This window comes from Kogia breviceps, chromosome 20 (genome assembly GCF_026419965.1).
Source record: "Kogia breviceps isolate mKogBre1 chromosome 20, mKogBre1 haplotype 1, whole genome shotgun sequence".
In the NCBI taxonomy this organism is placed as follows: domain Eukaryota; kingdom Metazoa; phylum Chordata; class Mammalia; order Artiodactyla; family Physeteridae; genus Kogia; species Kogia breviceps.
The window spans coordinates 13,128,576-13,151,358 of NC_081329.1; the positions used below are offsets into that span (position 1 = coordinate 13,128,576).

The window sequence follows — 22,783 nt, forward strand, 5'->3', positions numbered from 1 at the left end:
ACTGGGAACCAGTAAAAGTAAATATTAAAGTTAAGTGAACATTACCTGCAAAAACTCATTTAGAGGAGGATGAAAACCATTTTGGAAAAAGGAAGACATTCTTATTAAGAATTGCAGCAAACAAGAAGTTTCAGGTATGATTTCAAAAATTATTATTTGAGATTTCGCTCAAGCAATTATTCCTTGAAGTGCCCTTTTCTATTGTACCATGGGGTTTGAAAATTTTTTTACAATAGACCATGATTGATTTTTAAAATGTGCCTGATTTAACATTTTGGAGGTTTTTAGTTAATAACCATAAGCAATGTGGGAGGAGATGCAGAACGGAAGAAGAGTAATAGTTTGTATTCAATAGCAAGTATTTTACAAGTTAAAAAGATTTTCAAGAGCAATATGAACAAATCAGAAGACTTGACTCGTCACATAGCAGGATTTTCATAGAGCTGTCAGTTCAGGGCTTTTGGGGGATAAAAACATGTATGAGTGACCAAGACAACCTAGGAATAGATTTGTAACATAATTTTTAAATTAGAAAATTTTGTTAGTAAAAAATCATTTATAGCTTCTTTGATAGATTTAGAAAAGAAACTTCAAAGATGGAAAGAAAGGAAATGAATTGAAAGAAATGGAAAAATTGGGATGGGGAGAGGGTCAGATGATGGCAGTGAGAAATGTCTGATTAATAGCGGGCTGGAGGCGGAGGAGAGGGAGGGAAGGGAGGAAAGTGAGAGGACTCTTCCCTTTTAGCCCTCCGTCCTTCCCAACCGTGAACGTGTTGACCACTGCACACACGGCCATGCTGAGGAACACTCCAGGGGTGGGGAAAGATAAAACTCAGCTTACGACAGGAGCTCTGTGAACACTACTGAATTAACTACTCCTCTCCCTCCGTATTTCTTGTAAACTCTGATACCAGTAAATTAATTATAAATTCACATTTTGTGTTCTAACACATGTACATTTTTCTTTTTGTAGGATGACTTTATTATATCAAATGGTACATTTCATTTTATTTGCCTCAGTTTCTGGTGGTAAGTAGAGTTTTATCTTTAGTATGGACTGGGAATAGCTTGGTTCCCTGACTTGTGGATGAGAAAACAGAAGGGTATAAGCCCAGAGAGGAAAATCACACTATTGTACCCATAGATGTGGGAGAATTCCATGCCATCTACTCCAGGGAAGGAAATAAAAGTCTTTTTATTTATTTTCTGCTTAAGCCTTCAGGGTTTTTCAAAGCAGGGAAGGGAACTGAGGTAAAGGAATTGTTCATGATAGTAAGAATCTATGTCTATATCTACATCTATACTATGTTTATGTCTAAATCTATATCACACATTTAAATGATATTTAAGACAATATTAAAAAGCAGAAATCTTGACTTGCCTCACTGATTAGTCAATTTTCCATAAAGCAGTCAGTTCAATGCAACACACGCACACAGAGGCAATTTTGGACTGAAAAATGTCCCCCAAAATGCAAATATTCCTACATATTCAATAATTTAATCACTGCTGTGAATTCTCCACTCTACATCATGTCCACTAAATTTGTTTATAAATTACTTAACCAATATTCAGATGGACATATCAGTTCAAGTATTTTTAGCCCTTATATTTATTCTTTATTTAAAATGAAAGTTTAAGCATTCCTTTTAAAAAAAACCTTACATATATTACATTTAATTTCTGCTACTGTTGCTAGCATTACATTTAATTTCTGCTACTGTTGCTTGCATTTAATGCACAGTAAACTTTTTTTCTGGCATATGTGGAAAATGGTAAATCCAGGTAAAGAGATTTAAAATAAAACAAATTTCACTACAGTTCATAATTTCATTTTTCTTTGTGACAAGATTCTTATCCAGGTTATTATATTCCTTCATTGTCATCATTATGAAATAGTATTGTTATTTAATTGATAGGTCAGTAGTAACTCAATGGACATAGTTTGAACATTGGACCCAACAACTGCATCTCTACATATATACATTCTTTACCTATGCATATGGAACATTTACAAAAATTGACCACATAAAAGACCCTAAAACAAGTCTCAACAAATTTTAAAGGATTAAAACTCTACAGAACATGTTATCCAATCACAATAGAATTGAGATAAAATGCAAGAAAAGACAACTGGAAAATCACAAATGTTTCAAAATTAAATAATACCCTTTTAAATAAATATCGGTCAAAGAAGAAATCACAATGGAAATTAGAAAATGTATTGGATTAAATAATAATGAAAATATGGCTTATCAAAACTTTGGGACATAACTAAATTGGTGCTGAAATCAAGTGTGTACACTTACATGCATATATTAGAATAGGGAAACTAAAAATTAATGATGTAAGAATCCAGTTTAAGACGATGGAAAGAGGATAGCAAAATAAAAGCAAAAAAACTAGAAAGAAGAAAAAAATAAAACAGCAGAAATTAATTAATTGAAAAACAAACATATATCAGGGAAGCTTAACTTAGTCACAGTCTCCAAAGCATTTTGTAAGGCCAGTGTGATCTTGATACCAAAACATGACAAGGACATTGAAACAGGGATATTATGACATTTTGACAAATCATAGGCCTTTTTTCCTCGTGAATGTAGATGAAATTATCAGAAACAAAAAAAATTACCAAACGTAACCCAGCAGTATGTTAAAAGAAACCCAAAAAGGATGATTACATTGTGACAAGTTTGGGTTTATTCCAGGAATGAAAAATTAGTTTAGTGTTCAAAAATCAATGGACGAACCACTTCTGGGTATACGCCCAAAATAAATGAAAGCAGAATCTCAAAAAGATATATTCATAGCAGCATTATTCACAATAGCCAAACAGTGGAAGCAACCTAAGTATCCATCAACAAATGAATAAATAAAATGTGGTATGCACACATTAATAATGAAATATTATTCAGGCTTAAAAAGGAAGGAAATTCTGACACATACCACAAAATGGATGAACTTTGAGGATATTATGCTAAATGAAATAAGCCAGTCACAAAACAACAAATACTGTATGATTTTACTTATGTAAGTTATATAGAGTAGTCAATTTCATAGAGAAAGTAGAATGGTGGTTGCCAGGGTTGGAGGGGAGGAGGGATAGGCAGTGTTTAATGGATACAGACTTCCAGTTGGGGAAGAGGAAAAAGTTCTGGAGACATATATGTTACTACAATAAAAAATAATAATTTAAAATACATGCAGAAAAAATATATGATAAAATTCCACTTATGATAAAAATTCTTAGCAAACTGGAAGTAAAAGGGAGCTTCCCTCTTCTGTTAAAGGATATCTTTAAAGAAACAAATAGACAAAAGTCTAAACCAAAAATCTTCAGGAAAGCTAATAATAGTGAAATACTGAAAGTTTTTCCTAGGAATTGATAATAAGAATACTCACCATTACTAACCTTAAACATTATACTGGCCTAGTCACTGCAATAAGAAAAGAAAAGAAGTAAAAGGTAAAGGACGAGAAAGAAACTCTCATTGTTCATGGATGATATGATTGTGTCCCTCAAAAAATCCAAAATAATCAAAACATAAATTAGTTGAGCCGATAAATTATACGAGCAAGAATTCTGGAATACAAAGTCAATATACAAAAACAGGCACTTTCTAGTTCACCAAAAACAGATTAACCAGTTTTTACTGGCACTAAGAAGCTGTGCTTGGATTTTGAAAATCAATCTGCCTTGTAAATTTAAATGATCCAGTTAGTAGGTGGTATATTTTAAGAAATACAGCACCTATATTAAACATGTAAAATCTGTTAAATTTACCAAATAAGTAATAAGCTTCTTAAAAGTAACATTTTAACGTAGCATGCTTGCTTTGCACTAAGAGGTGGGACTTCCTTGGTCAATGGGACTATTTCGAGGTGCACACAGACCCTCCATTAATGGAGGCTGCCGTACAGCTTCCTTAGAAGCAACACAGAGCCTGGGGAGAGGAAAAAGATTCTGTTCACCCGCAGGTCATCCTCAGGGAGCTGCCAATTTTGGAGAAAATCATGTTATATAGAGAGGTTATAGATGGGTAATATAGAAGGAATATGGGGTGGATTTTTGAGGAGAGCTGTGGCAGGGTCCTTGACTCTCTTCTCCCATGTATCCCTTGGCAGTTTAGTGAACTGGACCCCATCCTCAGAATAATGTTTTAAAGAAATGAAGTGAAAATACATAGGATTACCAAACAAATAAACTATATTTAAATATAGTTAGTTAACCTATTAAAAAATGTACATAAAAATAGATGTGCTTCTTATTAACACTTTATGTAATAAGATTTAGTGGTGGGTCTAAAACTGCAGAGTAATTACCATCAAACTGGTAATGAGTGATAATGATATTTTGAGATATCTGCAACTATAGTGTTTTTAAATCTGCGATTTTTATTATGACAAAGGCACAGATACTGTGAACCCTAATGCAGTTTCTTCTTACATTAATAATGGAAAGATATGCCATATTTTAGTTAGAAGCTAGGGAAAATAAAGATGAAATTTGCCCCCATTTAAGTCCATGGACTGTATAATCCTAGAAGCCTTAGTGATAATTTCTACTGTTTTTTACCTATATACTTTCCCACATATTTATTGGTATGTTGGTTATTACTACAATAGAAATTAGTTATTTTTTATTTATTTTATTTTTGCTACAATAAATTTAAGTGATATTTTACTCTGTCCAAATATTTTATTTTTGTTATATATATTTATATATTTGTTTTTATATTAAGAAAACTAAGGGTTATATTGTAGTATTAGTCAATAAAGATATACCAAAATTTAAAACTACAACACTTTTATTCAGTGACTAAGTAATAATGACCTAAAACTCCACAATCTGGAATATTCAATATCTCTTTCTAGAAACAGAAGAAAATTTTAATTTTATGCAATTTAGCTTTGTTTGTATTTTTAACTTACTTATGGTTTCAGTGGAAGGGGATTCAATAATTTTTCCAACAGTCTAAAGTCCATGTTCCTGCCAATTTATTTATTTGTTTGGTTTTTATTTTTCTTCCAGTTTTATTAAGGTATAGTAGACAAACAGCACTGTACAAGTTTAAGGTGTACAGCATGATTATTTGACTTACATACATTGTGAAAAGATGACCACAATAAGTTTAGAGAACGTCCATCATCTCATAGAGATACATTAAAGAAATTGAAAAAAATGTTTTCTAATGATGCAAACTCTTAGGATTTCCTCCCTTAACAACTTTCATATGTAATGTACAGCAGTGGTAATTATACTTATGTTGTACATTATGTCCCTAGTACTTATTTATCTTATAACTTGAAGTTTGTACCTTTTGACTTTCTTCATCCAATTCCCCTCTTCTCCAATGTCAGCCTCTGGTAACCACAAATCTGATCTCTTTCTAAATGAATCTGTTTGTTTGTTTTTAAAGTATAATTGACCCACAAGACCATATTAGTTCTTAAAAAACAAAACAAATGAACAATCATAACGAAACAGAAATAGTCATAGAAAAACAGAATAAACAGATGGTTGCCAGAGGGGAGGGGGATAGGGGGAGGAGAGAAACAGGTGAGGGAGATTAAGAGATGCAAACTTCCAGTTGCAAAATAAATGAGTCACAGGTATGAAATGTACAGTGTGGGGAATACAGTCAATAACTATGTAATATCTTTGTATGGTGACAGATGGTAACTAGACTTGTCATGATGATTACTTTGAAATATACAGAAACATCCAATCATGTTGTGTGACAGGAACTAACATAGTATTGTAGGTCAATTAAACTAGTCCATTTAGGAAATAAAAACAAAAATAAACAAATGGGACCTAATGAAACTTAAAACCTTTTGCACAGAAAAGGAAACCATAAACAAGACCAAAAGACAACCCTCAGAATGGGAGAAAATATTTGCAAATGAAGCAACTGACAAAGGATTAATCTCCAAAATTTACAGGCTGCTTATGCAGCTCAATATCAAAAAAACAAACAACCCGATCCAAAAGTGGGCAGAAGACCTAAACAGACATTTCTCCAAAGAAGATATACAGAGTGCCAACAAACACATGAAAGGATGCTCAACATCACTAATCATTAGAGAAATGCAAATCAAAACTACAATGAGGTATCACCTCACACCAGTCAGAATGGTCACCATCAAAAATTCTACAAACAATAAATGCTGGAGAGGGTGTGGAGCGCTGTTGGTGGGAATATAAATTGATACAGCCACTATGGAGAAAAGTATGGAGGTTCCTTAAAAAACTACAAATAGGGCTTCCCTAGTGGCACAGTGGTTGAGAGTCTGCCTGCTGATGCGGGAGACATGGGTTCGTGCCCCGGTCCGGGAAGATCCCACATGCTACAGAGCGGCTGGGCCCGTGAGCCATGGCTGCTGAGCCTGCACATCCGGAGCCTGTGCTCCGCAACAGGAGAGGCCACGACAGAGAGAGGCCCACGTACTGCAAAAAAAACCACAACTAAATATAGAACTATCATACGACCTAGCAATCCCACTACTGGGCATATACCCTGAGAAAACCATCATTCAAAAAGAGTCATGTACCACAATGTTCATTGCAGTTCTATTTACAATAGCCAAGACATGGAAGCAACCGAAGTGTCCATGAATGGATGGATAAAGTGTGGATGGATGAATGGATAAAGAAGATGTGGCACATATATACAATGGAATATTACTCAGCCGTAAAAAGAAATGAAATTGAGTTATTTGTAGTGAGGTGGGTGGACCTAGAGCCTGTCATACAGAGTGAAGTAAGTCAGAAAGAGAAAAACAAATACCATATGCTAACACATATATATGGAATCTAAAAAAAAAAAAAAGGTTATGAAGAACCTAGGGGCAGGATGGGAATAAAGACGCAGACCTACTAGAGAATGGACTTGAGGACACGGGGAGGGGGATGGGTAAGCTGGGACGAAGTGAGAGAGTGGCATGGACATATATTCACTACCAAAAGTAAAATAGCTAGCTAGTGGGAAGCAGCCGCATAGCACAGGGAGATCAGCTCGGTGCTCTGTGACCACCTAGAGGGGTGGGATAGGGAGGGTGGGAGGGAGATGCAAGAGGGAAGGGATATGGGGACATATGTATATGTATAGCTGATTCACTTTGTTATAAAGCAGAAACTAACACACAAAAACAACAACAACAAGAACAAAACACACACACACACAAAACAAACAAAAAAAAAGGGATCCGTTTAATATAGTGAGGTGATGTAGTACGTTATCACATCCAGGGCGATCGGATGCTACCCGAAGGTGATCAGTGTGGAGCCTTTGTTTCATATAAACATGGAGTTTAGACACGGAGCAGCACTGGGGAAAGGGAAAAGCAGAGGTCATTCTAGACCTGTGAGCATTTTTGCCAGTGAAGCTCTGAGAAACGGATCAACTGCTCACAAAGCACCCACGTCTCCAAGACAGTCATTGAGAAGCACCGCCCCATTGAGACACACGTGCCATTTAGTGATTTTCTCTTCTATCTGGGGCTGCTTATCCAATAAACTAAAAGGTTTTATTGCCCTGATTTCCATGTTCAGGCATATTTCCTGTTAAGTAGCCCCACTTCACTTGCCTTTGTGCGATTATTATCTGATTGGGTATGTGCTCACTAAAATCCCCAATAACACGTGTCATGTATTATAACACAGAGTGTGTGACCAAGCTGTTCCAAGATGCCTACTTTAAAGGAGGAGATATTACTGTTGTTTTCACACCAAATGCCAAGCACTGCCAAATAGTCTGCACCCACCATCCAAGGTGTTTGCTCTTCACTTTTATGGCTGAATCGTCATCTGAAGATCCTACCAAGTGGTAAATGTTTGCTTTTCTACATAGAGGAAATAGATTTTATACAGCAGATGGAGAGACAGACAATTACCAACAATAAATTGCCGTCTACCATTTTATAAAATTTAATGTTAACAAATGGAAAATGTATTTTCCTTCCATTGAAATATTAAATACCACAGAAAAAAGGGTAGTGTTTAGGCAGGTCAGGAGGAACAGACATGCCCCTCCGTGTGGTTTCTTGTGGTCTCAATATTAATGACACTATCTCTCTGATTTCTTTCTGCTTTAATGCCAATTAATCATTTTGTTCTTTGCTTTTCAATTGATTATTGATATTTGATATGATTTAAACTGGTACTTTTCCCTCAATTATTTTATTAGGAAAAAAATCATTATTTATAAAGGTAGTTTGAAAGAATAGCACAATGAATTCCTATCGCCCCCAAGACTTTTTGCCATTTTTGTCTTCCCTATTATGTATGTGTAGATGTCTAACCATTTGAAATAATTTGAAACCATCATAACACTTCACCCCTAAATATTTCAACATACATTATCTTACACAAAAAACATTAAAAATTAATAAGAATCCCTTTATATCATCTCAGTTGTCCCCCAAGTGTAATTTATAGCAATTAACCAGAATCTTATTAAGATTTGCAAATAGCATCTGGTGGTTTCGTCTCTATAGTCATATTCTTAAAAATTTTAGGACATTCCATCCACCATTTTTGTTTCCATACTGAGCTTGAAAATTTAATAAGAAAGCTTTACTGCAGACTGAAGTTATTAACATCTTTGTGCATTATTACTGCATTCATAGTATTTACATAGTGCTCTGAACTTATAAAATTTACTATTCTAGAATCTACAACAGAGATTGGCAAACTTCTTCTTAACAGGCAGTGAGTAAATGTTTCAGGCTTTGTGGGTCCAGAGGCAAAATCAAGGATGTTATATAAATACTTGCACAATGATTTAAAATGTAATCATTAAAAAGTATAGAAACCCTTCTTAGTTCATTAACTGTACAGAAACAGGCAGAGAGCTGCATTTAACCGACAGGCTGTAGTTCACCCACTCCTGTTTCCAGTTAGGAAGGAGCATCACGTGTGATCTTTTCAATGTCGGGATGTTGGAATGGAAAACAAACTCACAGTCTTGCTAAGAATATATTTGTTTTGGCATGAGATAGAGAAGTTTGTTTCCTTCTCTTTGACTCTCCGTGTGCTGACTTTTAAGACCCATTGTTTTAAAGCATAGATTTTCTTTCACCCAGTAATGTTATTTTTTTAAAAAACAGGTTTACTTGCATCCTGAAAGACAGTGCTGCAGAAACACTGCCAACGGCCAATCTGACGGGAGCAATTTCTGGATATTCCTCCAAACAATGCTCAGGCCAAATAAGTGGTAAGATGTCCCGCTAGAATTGATATATACACTAGTTATTGTGATGTGTATGTGCAGTTACCTCAGGTATGGTTTTGTGGCTATGGAACAAAACCCTGCCATATGGAAACGAGGTCTCCTAATGAAGTTCTTTCCTCGTAGAGTAAAAACTAGCATACATACATGTCCCCTTACCCCCTTATAGTTCATTAAAATTTATCTCATAGGACGTATCTAACTACATCAGTTCATCGTTCATTTATTTTCTTTCTCCTTCCCAGCTTAAAGTTTTATATGAAAGTCCTTATTAAATATATTAATTCAAATCAAAGGAAGGAAGCAACCATAAAGGTTAAGATGACCCTTGTCTTAATGGTGAGATAGTCCAGATACTTGAATAGGTTAATTATTGAATCAGTCCATCAGTGGAGTTGAGGAGACAAGAGACGCCAGTTCATAAAGCTGAAGCAGAAATGTACAAGTCTAATATTGCTGCAGCGTAAAAAGGACACTGACATTCTCTTACTGTTTCCATGTGAGAGCAGGAGTTGAGCAGATTAAAATAAAACTAGAGGCCTTCTGAGGAAAAGTCAGGGAAAGAATTGAAAGAGCAAATCTGGAGGGACGGTTGCTAAGATAGAATTATCAGTTGCCCCCAGAGACTGGAAGATAACCATATTTTCTGATTTTATTTCCAGCCTGCAACAAAGATATTTATGTGGACCTACATATGAAGGGCCTGAACCATAACAGCTCTATTACCAACAGTGCTCAGGAATGCCAAGAGAGGTGTACGAATGACATGCACTGTCACTTTTTTACATTCGCCACAGAGCACTTTCCAAGTGTAAAGTATCGGTGAGTGAGCTGTAGACTGAGCCCAAGGACCTTAGATAGAAACAAAATGGGATTCTTTTTTTTTTCCCTTTCAACTTGCAGGGGTTAAATATTTATTTTTGACCCCTACAAGACAATTCTATAATAAGTACTCCCAGTTTTCTTGACGGAAAATGCATTGAAAGTCCAACTTGGATGCATTTCATTTTGTAGTACAGAGTCTGTCTTTCAATGACGCTTTTAAAAAATGTTTAATACATCTCCTAGCTAATTTGAAGAGCGCTACATTTTTTAAAGTGGCAATTCTGAAACAATTACAGTGGTCTGACAGTTCCATTCTCAGCCTAAAGGATGCTACAGTATGAATCTATAGAATCAAAATGAAAAAGCTACTCAGATATCCTTCCAAATAACAGTTCCCCACCTGAGACAAAGTAACTGAAACCCATGTGAAGTATTTTAAAACTTGCCCCCTACTGGATTTAGAAATATTCCAGATATAAACCTCCTGTGTAAGAATATAAAAGGGGGGCTTCCCTGGTGGCGCAGTGGTTGAGAATCTGCCTGCTAATGCAGGGGACACGGGTTCGAGCCCTGGTCTGGGAAGATCCCACATGCCGCGGAGCAACTAGGCCCGTGAGCCACAACTACTGAGCCTGCGCTCCGCAACAAGAGAGGCCGTGATAGTGAGAGGCCCGCGCACCGCGATGAAGAGTGGCCCCCGCTCGCCACTAGAGAAAGCCCTCGCACAGAAACAAAGACGCAACACAGCAAAGATAAATAAATTAACTAATAAACTCCTACCCCCAACATCTAAAAAATATATATATATATATATAAAAGGATCTGATCTGTAATTGATTAATCTCTTTTCTCTTATAAAATATTTTTAGGGAAAAATATCATTAACTTTTTAATTTAGAAATATTTGAGATGTTCTGGATTCGTATAGGAAACTACACTTATCTGAAATCCAACAATGAAAGAAAAGTTCGAATGACTGGTATTTGGATTTTAACATTCTGCTCTACACATTCACAAAAAGGAGATGAGTGGAAATAAAGCGTCAAAGATTTGTCTGAAGAAAAGCAACGATAACACAGAATGAAACCCTCAAATTAATAATTAAGTTTTCATGGCTTTTCTTTAGCTCAGTTCAAACTACACCTTTTTACATATTTTACTTCTAAGAGTCAATGCAGCATGAACAGCAAGCCAGGAAATTGTGAGTTGCTATGTATTATAAAAAAGTTAAAATGCTGAAATTGAGAAGAGCTTGAGAAGTCATCAATTCCTACACCTCTACTCTACATGTCACCGCCCCCCCCCCAGCTAAAGCTGTCATTTTACTGATGAAAAAATAAAGTTGACAAAACTCACAGGACCACCAGCTCTTGGCAGAGTTAGGACTCAAAACCAGCTGCCTAGTCTCTCAAGCCAATACCTTTCAGAGCAATTCTTTAGCTATCATGCCTAGGCCATCTCTAAATGTGAGTTTCTTATTAGCGTATGTTTCTCCTTATCTGCATTTGGAGGGATAAACTGTTCGTCCCTCTCGGTCTTCGTTTAGTAACGTGTGTCTGTTGAAGCACACCCACACGGGCATGCCGACCAGCATCACAAAGCTCCGTGGCGTGGCGTCTGGATTTTCGCTGAAGCCCTGTGCGCTTTCTAATCTGGGTAACTATCACTTTCTTAATGAGGTAGTTTAGCCATTAAATAGTAGGTGCTGATTATGTGTACGGTGGGCATCACTTAGGATACCAGTTTGTGCTTACGGACGAAGTGGACCCAATGATCTTTCATTTTCTTCATGAGAAAGAATTCATTATGTTCTATATGATTAAAGCTTATATTTGAATTTAAAGCTTAAAACAATCACTTCCGTTATCCTAATTTTAAAAAGTGTAAAAGATCTTGGGATAAACTAACTTTTAAAAATTACTAAGACCTTGTTTCTTTAGTGCAGTTTTAGGTTCGCAGCAAAACTGAGGGGAAGGGATAGAGATCTCCCATCTACCCCCTGCCCAGACATATGCACAGAGTCCCCTATTACCAACGACCCTCGCCGGATGGTACATTGGTTACAACTGACGAACCTACACTGACACATGTATAGTCACCCAGAGTCCACAGTTTACATTACAATTCACTCTCGGAGTTGTACGTTGTATGGGTTTGAACAAGTATGTAATGGCATGTTTCCATCATTAGAGTATCATTCAGAGTATCTTTCACTGCCTTAAAATTCCTCTGTGTTCTGCCTATTCATCCCCCAACAAACTTTTTATATGGAATTTACAAATACCATGAGTGGGATTTTACCTTTACCGATGCTACTGGTGAACTGACTTTGTAAATACGGTTTCTCCTGTTGTACAGCTTGTATTAGGGACATTTTCCCTAGAACCATGTTTGCGGACAGCAACATTGACAGTGTCATGGCCCCAGATGCTTTCGTCTGTCGCAGCATTTGTACTCACCACCCCAGCTGTCTGTTTTTTACCTTCTTTTCTCAAGAATGGCCAATACTATCTGAAAGGTAAGGAGTTAAGATTGTGTCGTGTGTTATCTTTTCAAACAGTGGATCAAAAGCCACCATTAAAAACTCTGAGCAACTCCAAATTTTATCTAAATGTCTGTCAAGGATACATAAAAGTTGCAAAGAAGAATTCCTAGTTCCTCTTTCTTTCCATTCCCCTCCTATGGACTGCAAATCTGGTGTTACCCGGGACTCTTGCTTTTCTTTATGTTGGGGAGGTCTCTGCCTTCAGAGAGGTGCTAGTTCTGAGAGGAATGAAGGAAATAAGGATGGTCGTTCGGAGGCATCTTAGTTCAGTGCCCGGTTAAAATAACTGAATCTGGAGCAGAAAGAATTGGAAATATCAGTGACTTGTCAAACCCAAAGTGGAGAGGGGTGGAACGGTGGCTTTCACCAACAGAAGCGTGGGTAACGGTGGAGGGAGATTTGAGAATTTAGACCCTGCTCCCCTACTGATGGGTGTTAACATTGGAAACCATAACAAAGCGCAGGAAATTGCTTTGATCATCAAAGGGATGGTTGCCGGGGTTGCTGCCCCTCACTAACACAATTCACTAAGAAAAAGAAGAAGACATCTTAAGATGATTTGCTTAAAAACCTAGACTGTATGTATTAGCTTAATCTGAATTCTCAGAGCCCTTGTTATTTGCTTGACACTGCCGTTCATTGTTGGGGAGAGTGTCCCCCAGAGCCATCCAGCCAAAGTAAGCCCCTGAGTTCCTGCTTATCAAGCGAGGATATAATTCCGGAAGTATAATGCTAGGTTTGTCACATGGGAATATATGTTACTTTCATTTTCTCAACATGGTTCTAAACGCGGGGATACCATTAGTCAACTCAATAGATTAAAAACCCTGCACTACTTGGACCAGAGTGGAAGTAAAAGAGAAGTGATTAGACTGGGATATATTGTCAATGTAGAGCCAGTAAGATTTGCTGACGGATTGAATGCCAGCTGTGAGGTAAAGAGTCAATGACAGCTCCAAGATTTCTGGCCCAAGAAAACTGGAAGGACGGCAATGCCAGTGAAGAGATGGGGGCAGATTTCTTACAGAGATGATTTCAAGAGGCAAGAGGTGCCTGGTAGCCATCCAGAGAGAAATACTGAATTGGTGGTTAGAAAGGGAAGTCTGGGATTTAACAAGGGAGGTTTATGCCCTAGATCTGCGTTAGGTGTCACCAGGGTACAGCTGGTAATTAATGCCATTGAAACTGGTGAGGTCACCAAAAAATTGAATGCAGTCAGAGAAAGAGAGGAGGTCAAAGATTGAGCCTTGAGGCATTATAAACTTCAGCACTTAGAAAGATGCCTTTGTCATGTGTTATTTTGTCTTAGTCACTGCTCTTTTTCTTTTTTATTCCTTTTATAAAATTCCCAATCAATACCTATAAGAGGAGCAACACACTTAATCCTCATTACAAGGTGAGAGAGGAACGTGGGTGCTGCAAGCCAAGACCCGGCTTCTTAAATTTGCGCTAATGAACATTAAATAAAACGAAATATCCATTTCCTCAGCTGTATCAGCCACACTTCAAGGACGCGGCATATGGCTGGCTAGTGGCTACTGTATTGGCTGGCACAGACGTGGAATATTTACGTCATTGCAGAAAATTCTGTTGGACAGCACAGCTCCAGACTGTGATTTTGTGCTAATTAGGAAGAGTTACTTCCTCCCAGAAAGATGCTGCCTGGGTGTGGAGTCTGTGGCGGATTTTGCTCATCCCTGTCTACGCCTACAGAAACTCTGCGTAGCAGATTTGTAGGTAGCGTGCCAATTCTTGAATCGTTGAGATAGTCTAGGAGAGTTGAGAGAAAGGAAATAACAAAGTAAGGCACTAGGAACAGTGATGTTGCATAGAGCAAGCTTAGACAATTTAGAGGCAGTTTGGTAAATCCGTCTGCAACCTATGGAATCATGGGGTCTGCGTCAGTGATTTATGAATAGTGCTTTCAAAATGGGAACAACTTCCCTATTAAATGCCAACAGGAGCCGACTTGCATATGTGCTGTGAAACTGTCTTCTTCTTTGATATGTTTGACATGATAGCTCTATGTTTCCCCTTTTTACTGCTAGAAATCTGTGTCTACTTAAAACGTCTACAAGTGGGTTGCCAAGCGCACGCATTCGAAAGAACAGAGCTCTTTCTGGTTTTAGTCTACAAAACTGCCGGCACACTGTCCCAGGTAAACAAAGAAAGCTCTTCCTTCTGGCTGAGAATCAACAAACGCGCGCTGGGGTTTCACGTCTCGTACCTGACGCGCGCTTTGCTGTCTAGCGTTCTGCCATCCTTCATTCTACCGCGACACTGATTTCCTGGGAGAAGAACTGGACATTGTTGACGCGCACGGGCACGAGGCCTGCCAGAAAACATGTACCAACAGCATCCGCTGCCAATTTTTTACCTATTCTCCATCTCAAGAATCTTGCAACGGAGGGAGGTGAGACATAAGTTCCACAGACGCTGCCGCCCCAGCTAGCTGAAGGGAGGAATTATGTTTACACCACTTTGTTTCCAACCTGCAGGGGTAAATGCTACTTAAAACTTTCTGCAAATGGATCTCCAACTAAAATACTTCATGGGAGTGGAAACATCTCTGGATATACGTTAAGGTTATGTAAAATGGATAATGGTGAGTTTGATGTCACTTGAAAGAAATACATCCCCTGTATACTGAGTATGTCATGACTAAGAGAGAGAGTCAGTAGTAGCTACAGAGGGGAGCAAATTAGTGAAGTAATGAACTTAGATGCAATTTTCTGCTATTTTCACTGCTATCACTCAGGCTGACCTGTTTTAAAGGTAAATATTGGGCTTTGACTAAACTCTGTGTTGCCTGGCATTAACTGAATATGTGTTATAATTTGATACATTCATATAACCAGTATTTCCTGGTGAGACTCAGGCTCAGCCATAATTTTTATGTTTGATTGTTGTTATCAAGGTCAATAATCTTTCTTATTATCCTTTATAATAGAAATATCAACCAGCATCTTGGTTAACCAGAGGAGTCGTTTTCTTTCTACTGGCTATTACTTGATCTTTAATTCAAATATAAATTTTCATCCTATGTTTGGAAAATTATGTATCTGTGCAAGAAACATTCAAGTGGCTCCTTCTCCAGGCCTTTAGATTTCCTGCAAGTGTTCTGCACATTTATGAATATTAGCAAAAGTTACAGTAAAACCTTATTAATTTGTAACAATGAGTATAGTAGGGTGGAAGTAAAAAGACTGTCTATATTAAACAAGACCTATAATCACATAAAAATTATAATACACATCAGATCAGCAGTGCTTCCATTTCAGTGGCCAATTTCTGAGCATAGAAACAAAAGATGGTTTGTAGGCAAACAACACTGTGTAAGGGATGAAACAGGAAAGAGCCTAATACACACACTCCTCTCTAAATTACTGCAATAACCTATTATGACTTAAATGTTCATTGACTTACATACACTACATGTTTTTAGACTTTTATTGCTGACTGCCCAATATTGTAATGCAGTATAAATTAAGTTGCAGCTGAGATTTAATGAGTGAAATGGAAGTGATAATTATGCTTTGTCGTAGATTTCAAAGTATGAAAATCTTCCGTGTCAGAAATATTGGCTCTACTGAGAGGTGAATAAATCCTTAACTTCTGAGAACTTGTTTTGTATAATAGAACATACAATATTACTGTATACTGTATCCAATGCTAGCATCCTAGCTGGGAAATTCTGCCTTTCTAGGGCTTAGAGGGGCTCTGATGGGAATCTGGATGGCTCTAGCTTCTTTAAAAAGACAGTAAATTGAGTTGTATCTCATATATTCTCTGTTTTTCTTACAATAAATTTACCTGAGACAAGAAGTAGTATTTACAATCATTCTGTTGTCTTGGTTCTACCAAGCAATAGACAGGATGCAGCAAATTTTGCTGTTAGTGATGTTGACATAGTTTAAAAAATGGGAACCAGCACTTATACCTTTAATTGCAGAATTCATTCTCTACCCTCCTTCCTGCTCTTTTCTAATGAATCTAGGGACTCTGGTCTCTAGAGGTTACAGAATAAATCAGGTGTAGATTGATAGCTAAAGCAGAAAATATAAGATAAAGGGAAATAAAATCTTAGGTGTTTTTAGTGCATCTTCTGAAATACGTGAAACTAGATAATTAGGTTTTGCTGCTTTATATTAGATGGAATAATACCCTAATAGGAGAGGGAATATCTACGGAGATGTTTATCACATCGTGTACTGTCATTTGTCTTCACTATAACTTAACTTTGTGAAGATTCAGAGCAATTGCCATTCAAAGAAACATCTCTTAACACAAAGCGTGAGGCTAAAAACAAATATTTAAAGCACTTTTTTGAACTGAGAAACCAAATAGAACAAACACCAAGACCTATAACTCATCTTAATAAGGTCTTTATTTAGTTGTTTTTAATATATTTAAGTTACTGATCTATTAATTTTCTAAGACAAGAAAGAAAACAGAAGGGCGAGTTTGAATCAAAGTCCTTGGAAACATCAAAGGTTGAGCAGAAACCCCCAGTCTGTCAACAAGACCTAAGGGCAGAAGCAGTTCACAAACAGAAGAGCAGCCAGGTTTGCATGTGGCGGAGCAGGAGCGACTGGGACCAAAGGGCAGCTGGGATGGAAGGGGATGGGGAGGAACTGGACAAAGGCCACAAACTGAGGGCAAGGGGCCGAACTTCTCGCTGTAACAGTAGTTCTTAAACGTTAGTGAGGCTGATGCAAACTCCGATGACTAGGGTCCACCGTCAGAGTTTCTGATTCACTAGGTCTGAGGTGGCGCTCACGAATTTGCATTTCTAACAAATTCTCAGGTGATGCCATTGGTCGGGGGCCACACTTGACAACCATGGCTTTAAGAGAACCATTGAGGTTAGCATTTGATGGAGGGTAAGACTGACTTGCCGCCCCAGATGAGGCATTACTTGGGGGCAGGCGACTACAAGGTGACTCATCATTCAGTTTTTACGTGCATGTTGTGCTTTGCCAACTTGATTCTAAAGTGTCTTCAAGTCAAGGTCATGGTAAATTATTGAATCCAGGGAAGGTTTCTTTCCCTGTGTGCCTGAAGGAACGTAAGTACTGTTGGAAAATGAAGATTTAGGACCCAACTCACTGCAATCCTTCTGTTGTAGTGTGTACAACAAAAATCAAGCCCAGAATTGTTGGAGGAACCAAGTCTGTTCTTGGAGAGTGGCCATGGCAGATAACTTTACACATCACATCACCCACCCAGAGACACCTGTGTGGCGGCTCCATCATCGGAAACCAGTGGATATTAACAGCTGCTCATTGTTTCAGCGAGTCAGTACCACTGCTGTTTTTACTCGTTCACCATACTCACACATAAAATTAAATCTATCCCTAGCATTTTAGTACAATTTTAAAGATGTAAATTATCCTATTTGCTGAATTAATTTTCAGTCTTAATGATAAAAAGCAAAAAGGAGGAGCCACTCATGATCTACCAGCATCAGAACAGGTGCAGGAATATGGCTGTCTGACTTCATAATATTCCACTTTTCCAGTTAAATGTATACACATCCCCCGGGCGGCTCTGGTTATTTCCTGTGAAGAGCATATCATTTTCTGTGCGCTGTCTGGGCATTGGGTCCAGAACTAACCTCGAAGGGATTCTCCTGCTCCCTGAATCTAATTTCCCATTTCTTCCCCCTCTTCTTCCCCCTCTCCCTGCGCCCCCTCCTCCTTTGTCCTCCTCCTCCCCCTTCCTTCCTCTTCTTCCTCTGCTTCTTTCTCTCTCTCTCCTCTCTCATTCTCCCTCCATCTCTCTCTCTTTCTCTCCCACTGTGTTTCTAGACCCCTAAGGAAGAGTTTATTATACATCATCAAGTTGGATTCTCTACTTAAATCAATGTCAATACTGGTAAACGTAACAGCTCCATTGGGAGAGCATTCAGAGTATATGTAACCCAGGGAATTTTAATTGGCCAAACTCCCTCTTTGCACCTCAGTATCTTCTGGGTTGTTTCCAGACACAGTTTTGTGTTTTTGTTAGTAGGTTTATTTTATCAGTATGCAACTTACTCATATTATTACTCAAAGATTCATTTGAGGTCAATAGTCTCTTTTACCCTTTACATAAGGGAAAAAGGAGTACCAGAAAGTCCAAGAGAATTTCTCAGGGTCACAGCCAACAAGCCCAGCAATGAAACTAAACCCCAGAACTCTCTCTGTGTGTGTGTGTGTGTGTGTGTGTGTGTGTGTGTGTGTGTTGAAAGGCAGAAAAAGTATTCATTGATTTTTGTGTGTTTAATATGAGGCAAATGATAGCCCAGGACATTCCATACAGGAGGACTATGTGACTGAAAAATCTTAGCATAAAATCACTTCTTTCCACTTAAAAGCCCACCGTTGGCAGAAGATATTACCCAGTTAGTAACAGTCAGTTAAATAGCACTGTACCTCAAATGCTTGGGAATTATTCGGTAAAGGAATTTTCCTCGATTGCTTACTCCTTAGGGTAGAGTCACCTAAAGCTTTGCGTGTCTATAGCGGCATTTTAAACCAAGCAGAAATAAAAGAGGATACATCTTTCTTTGGGGTTCAAGAAATAATAATTCATGATCAATATGAAATGGCAGAAAGTGGATATGATATTGCCTTGTTGAAACTGGAAATGACAATGAATTACACAGGTATGGAAAATTTTAAACAGAAAGTTGTCTACAGTGATTACATGGAGATGACGTTTCACACGCCCAGATTCATGGCCAGAGCCTGGCAATCTCTCCATGTGTTATTGTCATGAAAGGGGGAGGGGGATGCCAAGCTAGTCTAAGACTGATGTGCTTTCCTGACGACTGCATCTTATTTTGGGGTGTGGGTGAAATGGTAAGCTGTCCCCAGGCTTCTTCAGATGCACAGAATGACATAACTTTATAATAAACTGGAATATTAAAGATGACTTTCCTCTGCTTTTTAAGGAAGAAAGGATTGTGGGTCAGGATGATGAAGCAATTTCTCCAGGGTCACAGACCTCGCAAGAGTGACCGAGTTAGTGGAGAGGGCTGTGGCTTGTCCCTCTCGTTCCCTCATCCTGGGATGTGTGACAGATAACGCTGAACACGAGGGATGAAAATGTATGACAAGGAGGCAAAAAAAAATGAGTATAATAAATAGGGAACACACTAAATAATAGAACATGGAGGAAGTTTTTCCTGGGAAAGAACACGTATTTTGTTTCCGATAATTAAACTGTGATTTTTAAAATTTAGATTCTCAACGACCCATCTGCCTACCTTCCAAAGGAGATAGAAATGTGACGTATACTGAGTGCTGGGTGACTGGATGGGGGTACCAAAGATTAAGACGTAAGAAATGATGCTTCTCTGTGTGCTCCAGCTCAGGATACAGAACACAGTTTAGTCATAAGCTTTTCCGCTATATCAATTCATACAGCTAAAATGAGAGTAAAATAATAACATTATTCAATTGCAGAAAGCATATTAATAAAGATGGAAAGACAAAAATCACTCAAGTGAAGATGACACCTCGTCTGTTTGACTGGAAATTTAAAATATGACAATCTCGGGCTTCCCTGGTGGCGCAGTGGTTGAGGGTCCGCCTGCCGATGCAGGGGACGCGGGTTCGTGCCCCGGTCCGGGAAGATCCCACGTGCCGCGGAGCGGCTGGGCCCGTGAGCCGTGGCCGCTGCGCCTGCGCGTCCAGAGCCTGTGCTCCGCAACGGGAGAGGCCACAACAGTGAGAGGCCCGCCTACCGCAAAAAAAATAAAAATAAAAATAAATATGACAATCTCTTTAAAGACATTATTATTATTATTATTTTATTCGGTACGCAGGCCTCTCACTGCTGTGGCCTCTCCCGTTGCGGAGCACAGGCTCCGGACGTGCAGGCTCAGCGGCCACGGCTCACGGGCCCAGCCGCTCCGCGGCACGTGGGATCCTCCCGGACCGGGGCATGAACCCGCGTCCCCTGCATCGGCAGGCGGACCCTCAACCACTGCGCCACCAGGGAAGCCCTAAAGACACTATTTTTAATGCAGTTTAATTCGAAACCTAGCACTTTTCGGTAAATGTCTTAGCCTGTTATCCAATTATTTTCTCTGGGAAGTAATTCCAGTTAGAGCCATAATTAATTTTGGACTTAATTAACATTAACAAAATGGTACTCACAATAGTGAGAATAACATCTTCTCTATACTCTGTAATTATAAAAGGTCTATGAAGTAAACCTAATATTTTTTTTTCCTTCTAGATTTTTACATAGGTATGGTTTTGATTTTAAATACATATACTTATATTTAAATTTGTATATATATTTTATATATGTGGTTGTTCCACTAACAAACTAAAAATTTTTTTCAGACAAAATACTAAATACTCTCCTGAAAGCCCAGGTACCCTTGGTGACAAATGAAGAATGCCAGGCAGGATACAGAGGGCATAAAATAACTAATAAGATGGTCTGTGCAGGCTACAAGGAAGGAGGGAAGGATGCCTGCAAGGTAACGGTGTTCTCAGCCAATTGAATACACTAACACTAGAATGTTTAATGCATTTTAAAAGCAGTTGTCTGCCAGTGAGTGGGGAACACAGTGGATTTGTTTTCCTAACCCTGAAATCCGATAGACTGAGGGAAAAACAAGAAATCCGGTTCTCTGAAGTTTATTAAAGGGCCAAGACAGAATTTTAGGTGAAATCACTCCGATGAAAATGTCTTTAAGATGAGAAGTGTCTGAACTGATCTGCGTGCCTTTTCTTTCCTCCACTTGTCGTAGGGAGATTCGGGGGGCCCCCTGTCTTGTAAGCACAACGAGGTCTGGCATTTGGTAGGCATCACGAGCTGGGGCGAAGGCTGCGGCCAAAGGGAGCGGCCAGGTGTTTACACCAATGTGGTCGAGTACGTGGACTGGATTTTGGAGAAAACGCACGCGGCTTGAACGAGTCCCCACGTGCCACCTGACTCCCGGAAGGGTAAGCCAGATTATTCCCTGGAAGAGGGTTTGGATGTCACCGAAGAAGGCACGGCACCATCATTTTCCTCCACAGGCTACAGTTCTGAGACTGTAACAGACGGAGGGGCTTGGTATTGGTAAGAACACACCAAAGCTGTCATCCTCAAAACTCCCAGTTCCGCCATCATCAGAGGGCGACCAGCATCCAGTCTCTCGCTTGTCGGTTACACCTTTCCTGAGCCAAAGGAATACTATACGCTTGAGATATTTGAAGATGAAAACATACCCAGACAGACCAGAAAAGAATCAAGTAGTGGCACCAAAGGATCGGGCAGAACTGCTCAAAGAAACCACTGTAAAAAGATTTGTTAAATGAAAAAATGGGAACTGGAGAAAATGGAAACAAGGGCAGTCACCATCAAATCGCAAGACTCCGGGCTCTGCGTCCGCGCACACATCTCTTTTGTAAAGAAAGAACTTGACTGAATTTGATGGCAGGTTTTCAGAATAATCAAGAATTCTTGTCATGTCATTTTTTAATATTTTTTAAATTAGTTTGGGTAGAGACAAGCTATGAGTGAGTGTGAATGTGGGTTCCAGAATTTCTGTATGGGAAAGGATTAAAAGCAGCAATTCACCTGGAAGTGGGACCTTAGGGGATGAATCTTAAAGGTGTTCTTGCCTAGAAAACTATTTGTGCGTGGATTTCATATTTATTTGCAAAGTTTTGGGTAGGGAGGGCTGGTGAAGATAAGGGGGTAAGCTAAAGACCTCCTAAGATAAGCTGCCTCTGTGAGTGTGGGTTTACAAATCTACGTTTATAGATGATAAATGTATTGGACAGAAATCAAAATAAAATACATCCATACTACGGGGAAAACGATTTGGGAATAAATGGATGGTTACAGTAACGTCTTCAGCATCTTGAAAGTGGCTCCCTGTATTCTCAGTACTGGGGCGTTCCCTGTAAATATATACCTGGTGATATAGTGCAAATATTTACCTGGTTATTGTTGCTGATATAGTTTAATAATCTAGAATTTTCGCTGTCTCCACCAGTTTTCAATCCGTGTCAACAACTTATGTCAATATTCAATCCAATATGTGCAGTACTTCCTAAACAGACTGAGCTGGTGGGATACAGTAGTGAGCCAATAAATAGATCCCTACCTTCTGGAAGCTTCTGGTCTAGCTAGCAGGAGCCACAAAAATAAAATAATTACACATGTATAAAATATATCATATAATT

The 22,783-nt window shown here is 38.6% G+C and overlaps 1 protein-coding gene across 1 annotated transcript; it reads left to right on the plus strand.

Moving 5' to 3' along the window:
• The first annotated feature begins 61 nt into the window (after positions 1-61).
• F11 (coagulation factor XI) lies at positions 62-22,220 on the plus strand. Its single transcript, XM_059049527.2, has 15 exons — positions 62-134; positions 976-1,031; positions 7,669-7,831; positions 9,114-9,220; positions 9,898-10,057; positions 11,607-11,716; positions 12,419-12,578; positions 14,654-14,763; positions 14,856-15,018; positions 15,104-15,210; positions 17,734-17,902; positions 19,079-19,254; positions 19,834-19,929; positions 20,945-21,084; positions 21,358-22,220. Exons 2-15 carry the CDS (start codon positions 977-979, stop codon positions 21,517-21,519), a joined length of 1,878 nt encoding a protein of 625 aa, XP_058905510.1. The 5' UTR covers positions 62-134; position 976; the 3' UTR covers positions 21,520-22,220.
• The last annotated feature ends 563 nt before the right edge of the window (positions 22,221-22,783 follow it).

What these genes read in the sequence shown, in the direction of transcription:
- F11 (XM_059049527.2), top strand. Translation starts at nt 977, where the DNA reads ATGACTTTATTATATCAAATGGTACATTTCATTTTATTTGCCTCAGTT. An exon ending in TGGCCAATACTATCTGAAAG is followed by an intron (nt 12,579 to 14,653) that starts GTAAGGAGTTAA and finishes TTTTACTGCTAG; the next exon opens with AAATCTGTGTCTACTTAAAA. An exon ending in GTTATGTAAAATGGATAATG is followed by an intron (nt 15,211 to 17,733) that starts GTGAGTTTGATG and finishes CTTCTGTTGTAG; the next exon opens with TGTGTACAACAAAAATCAAG.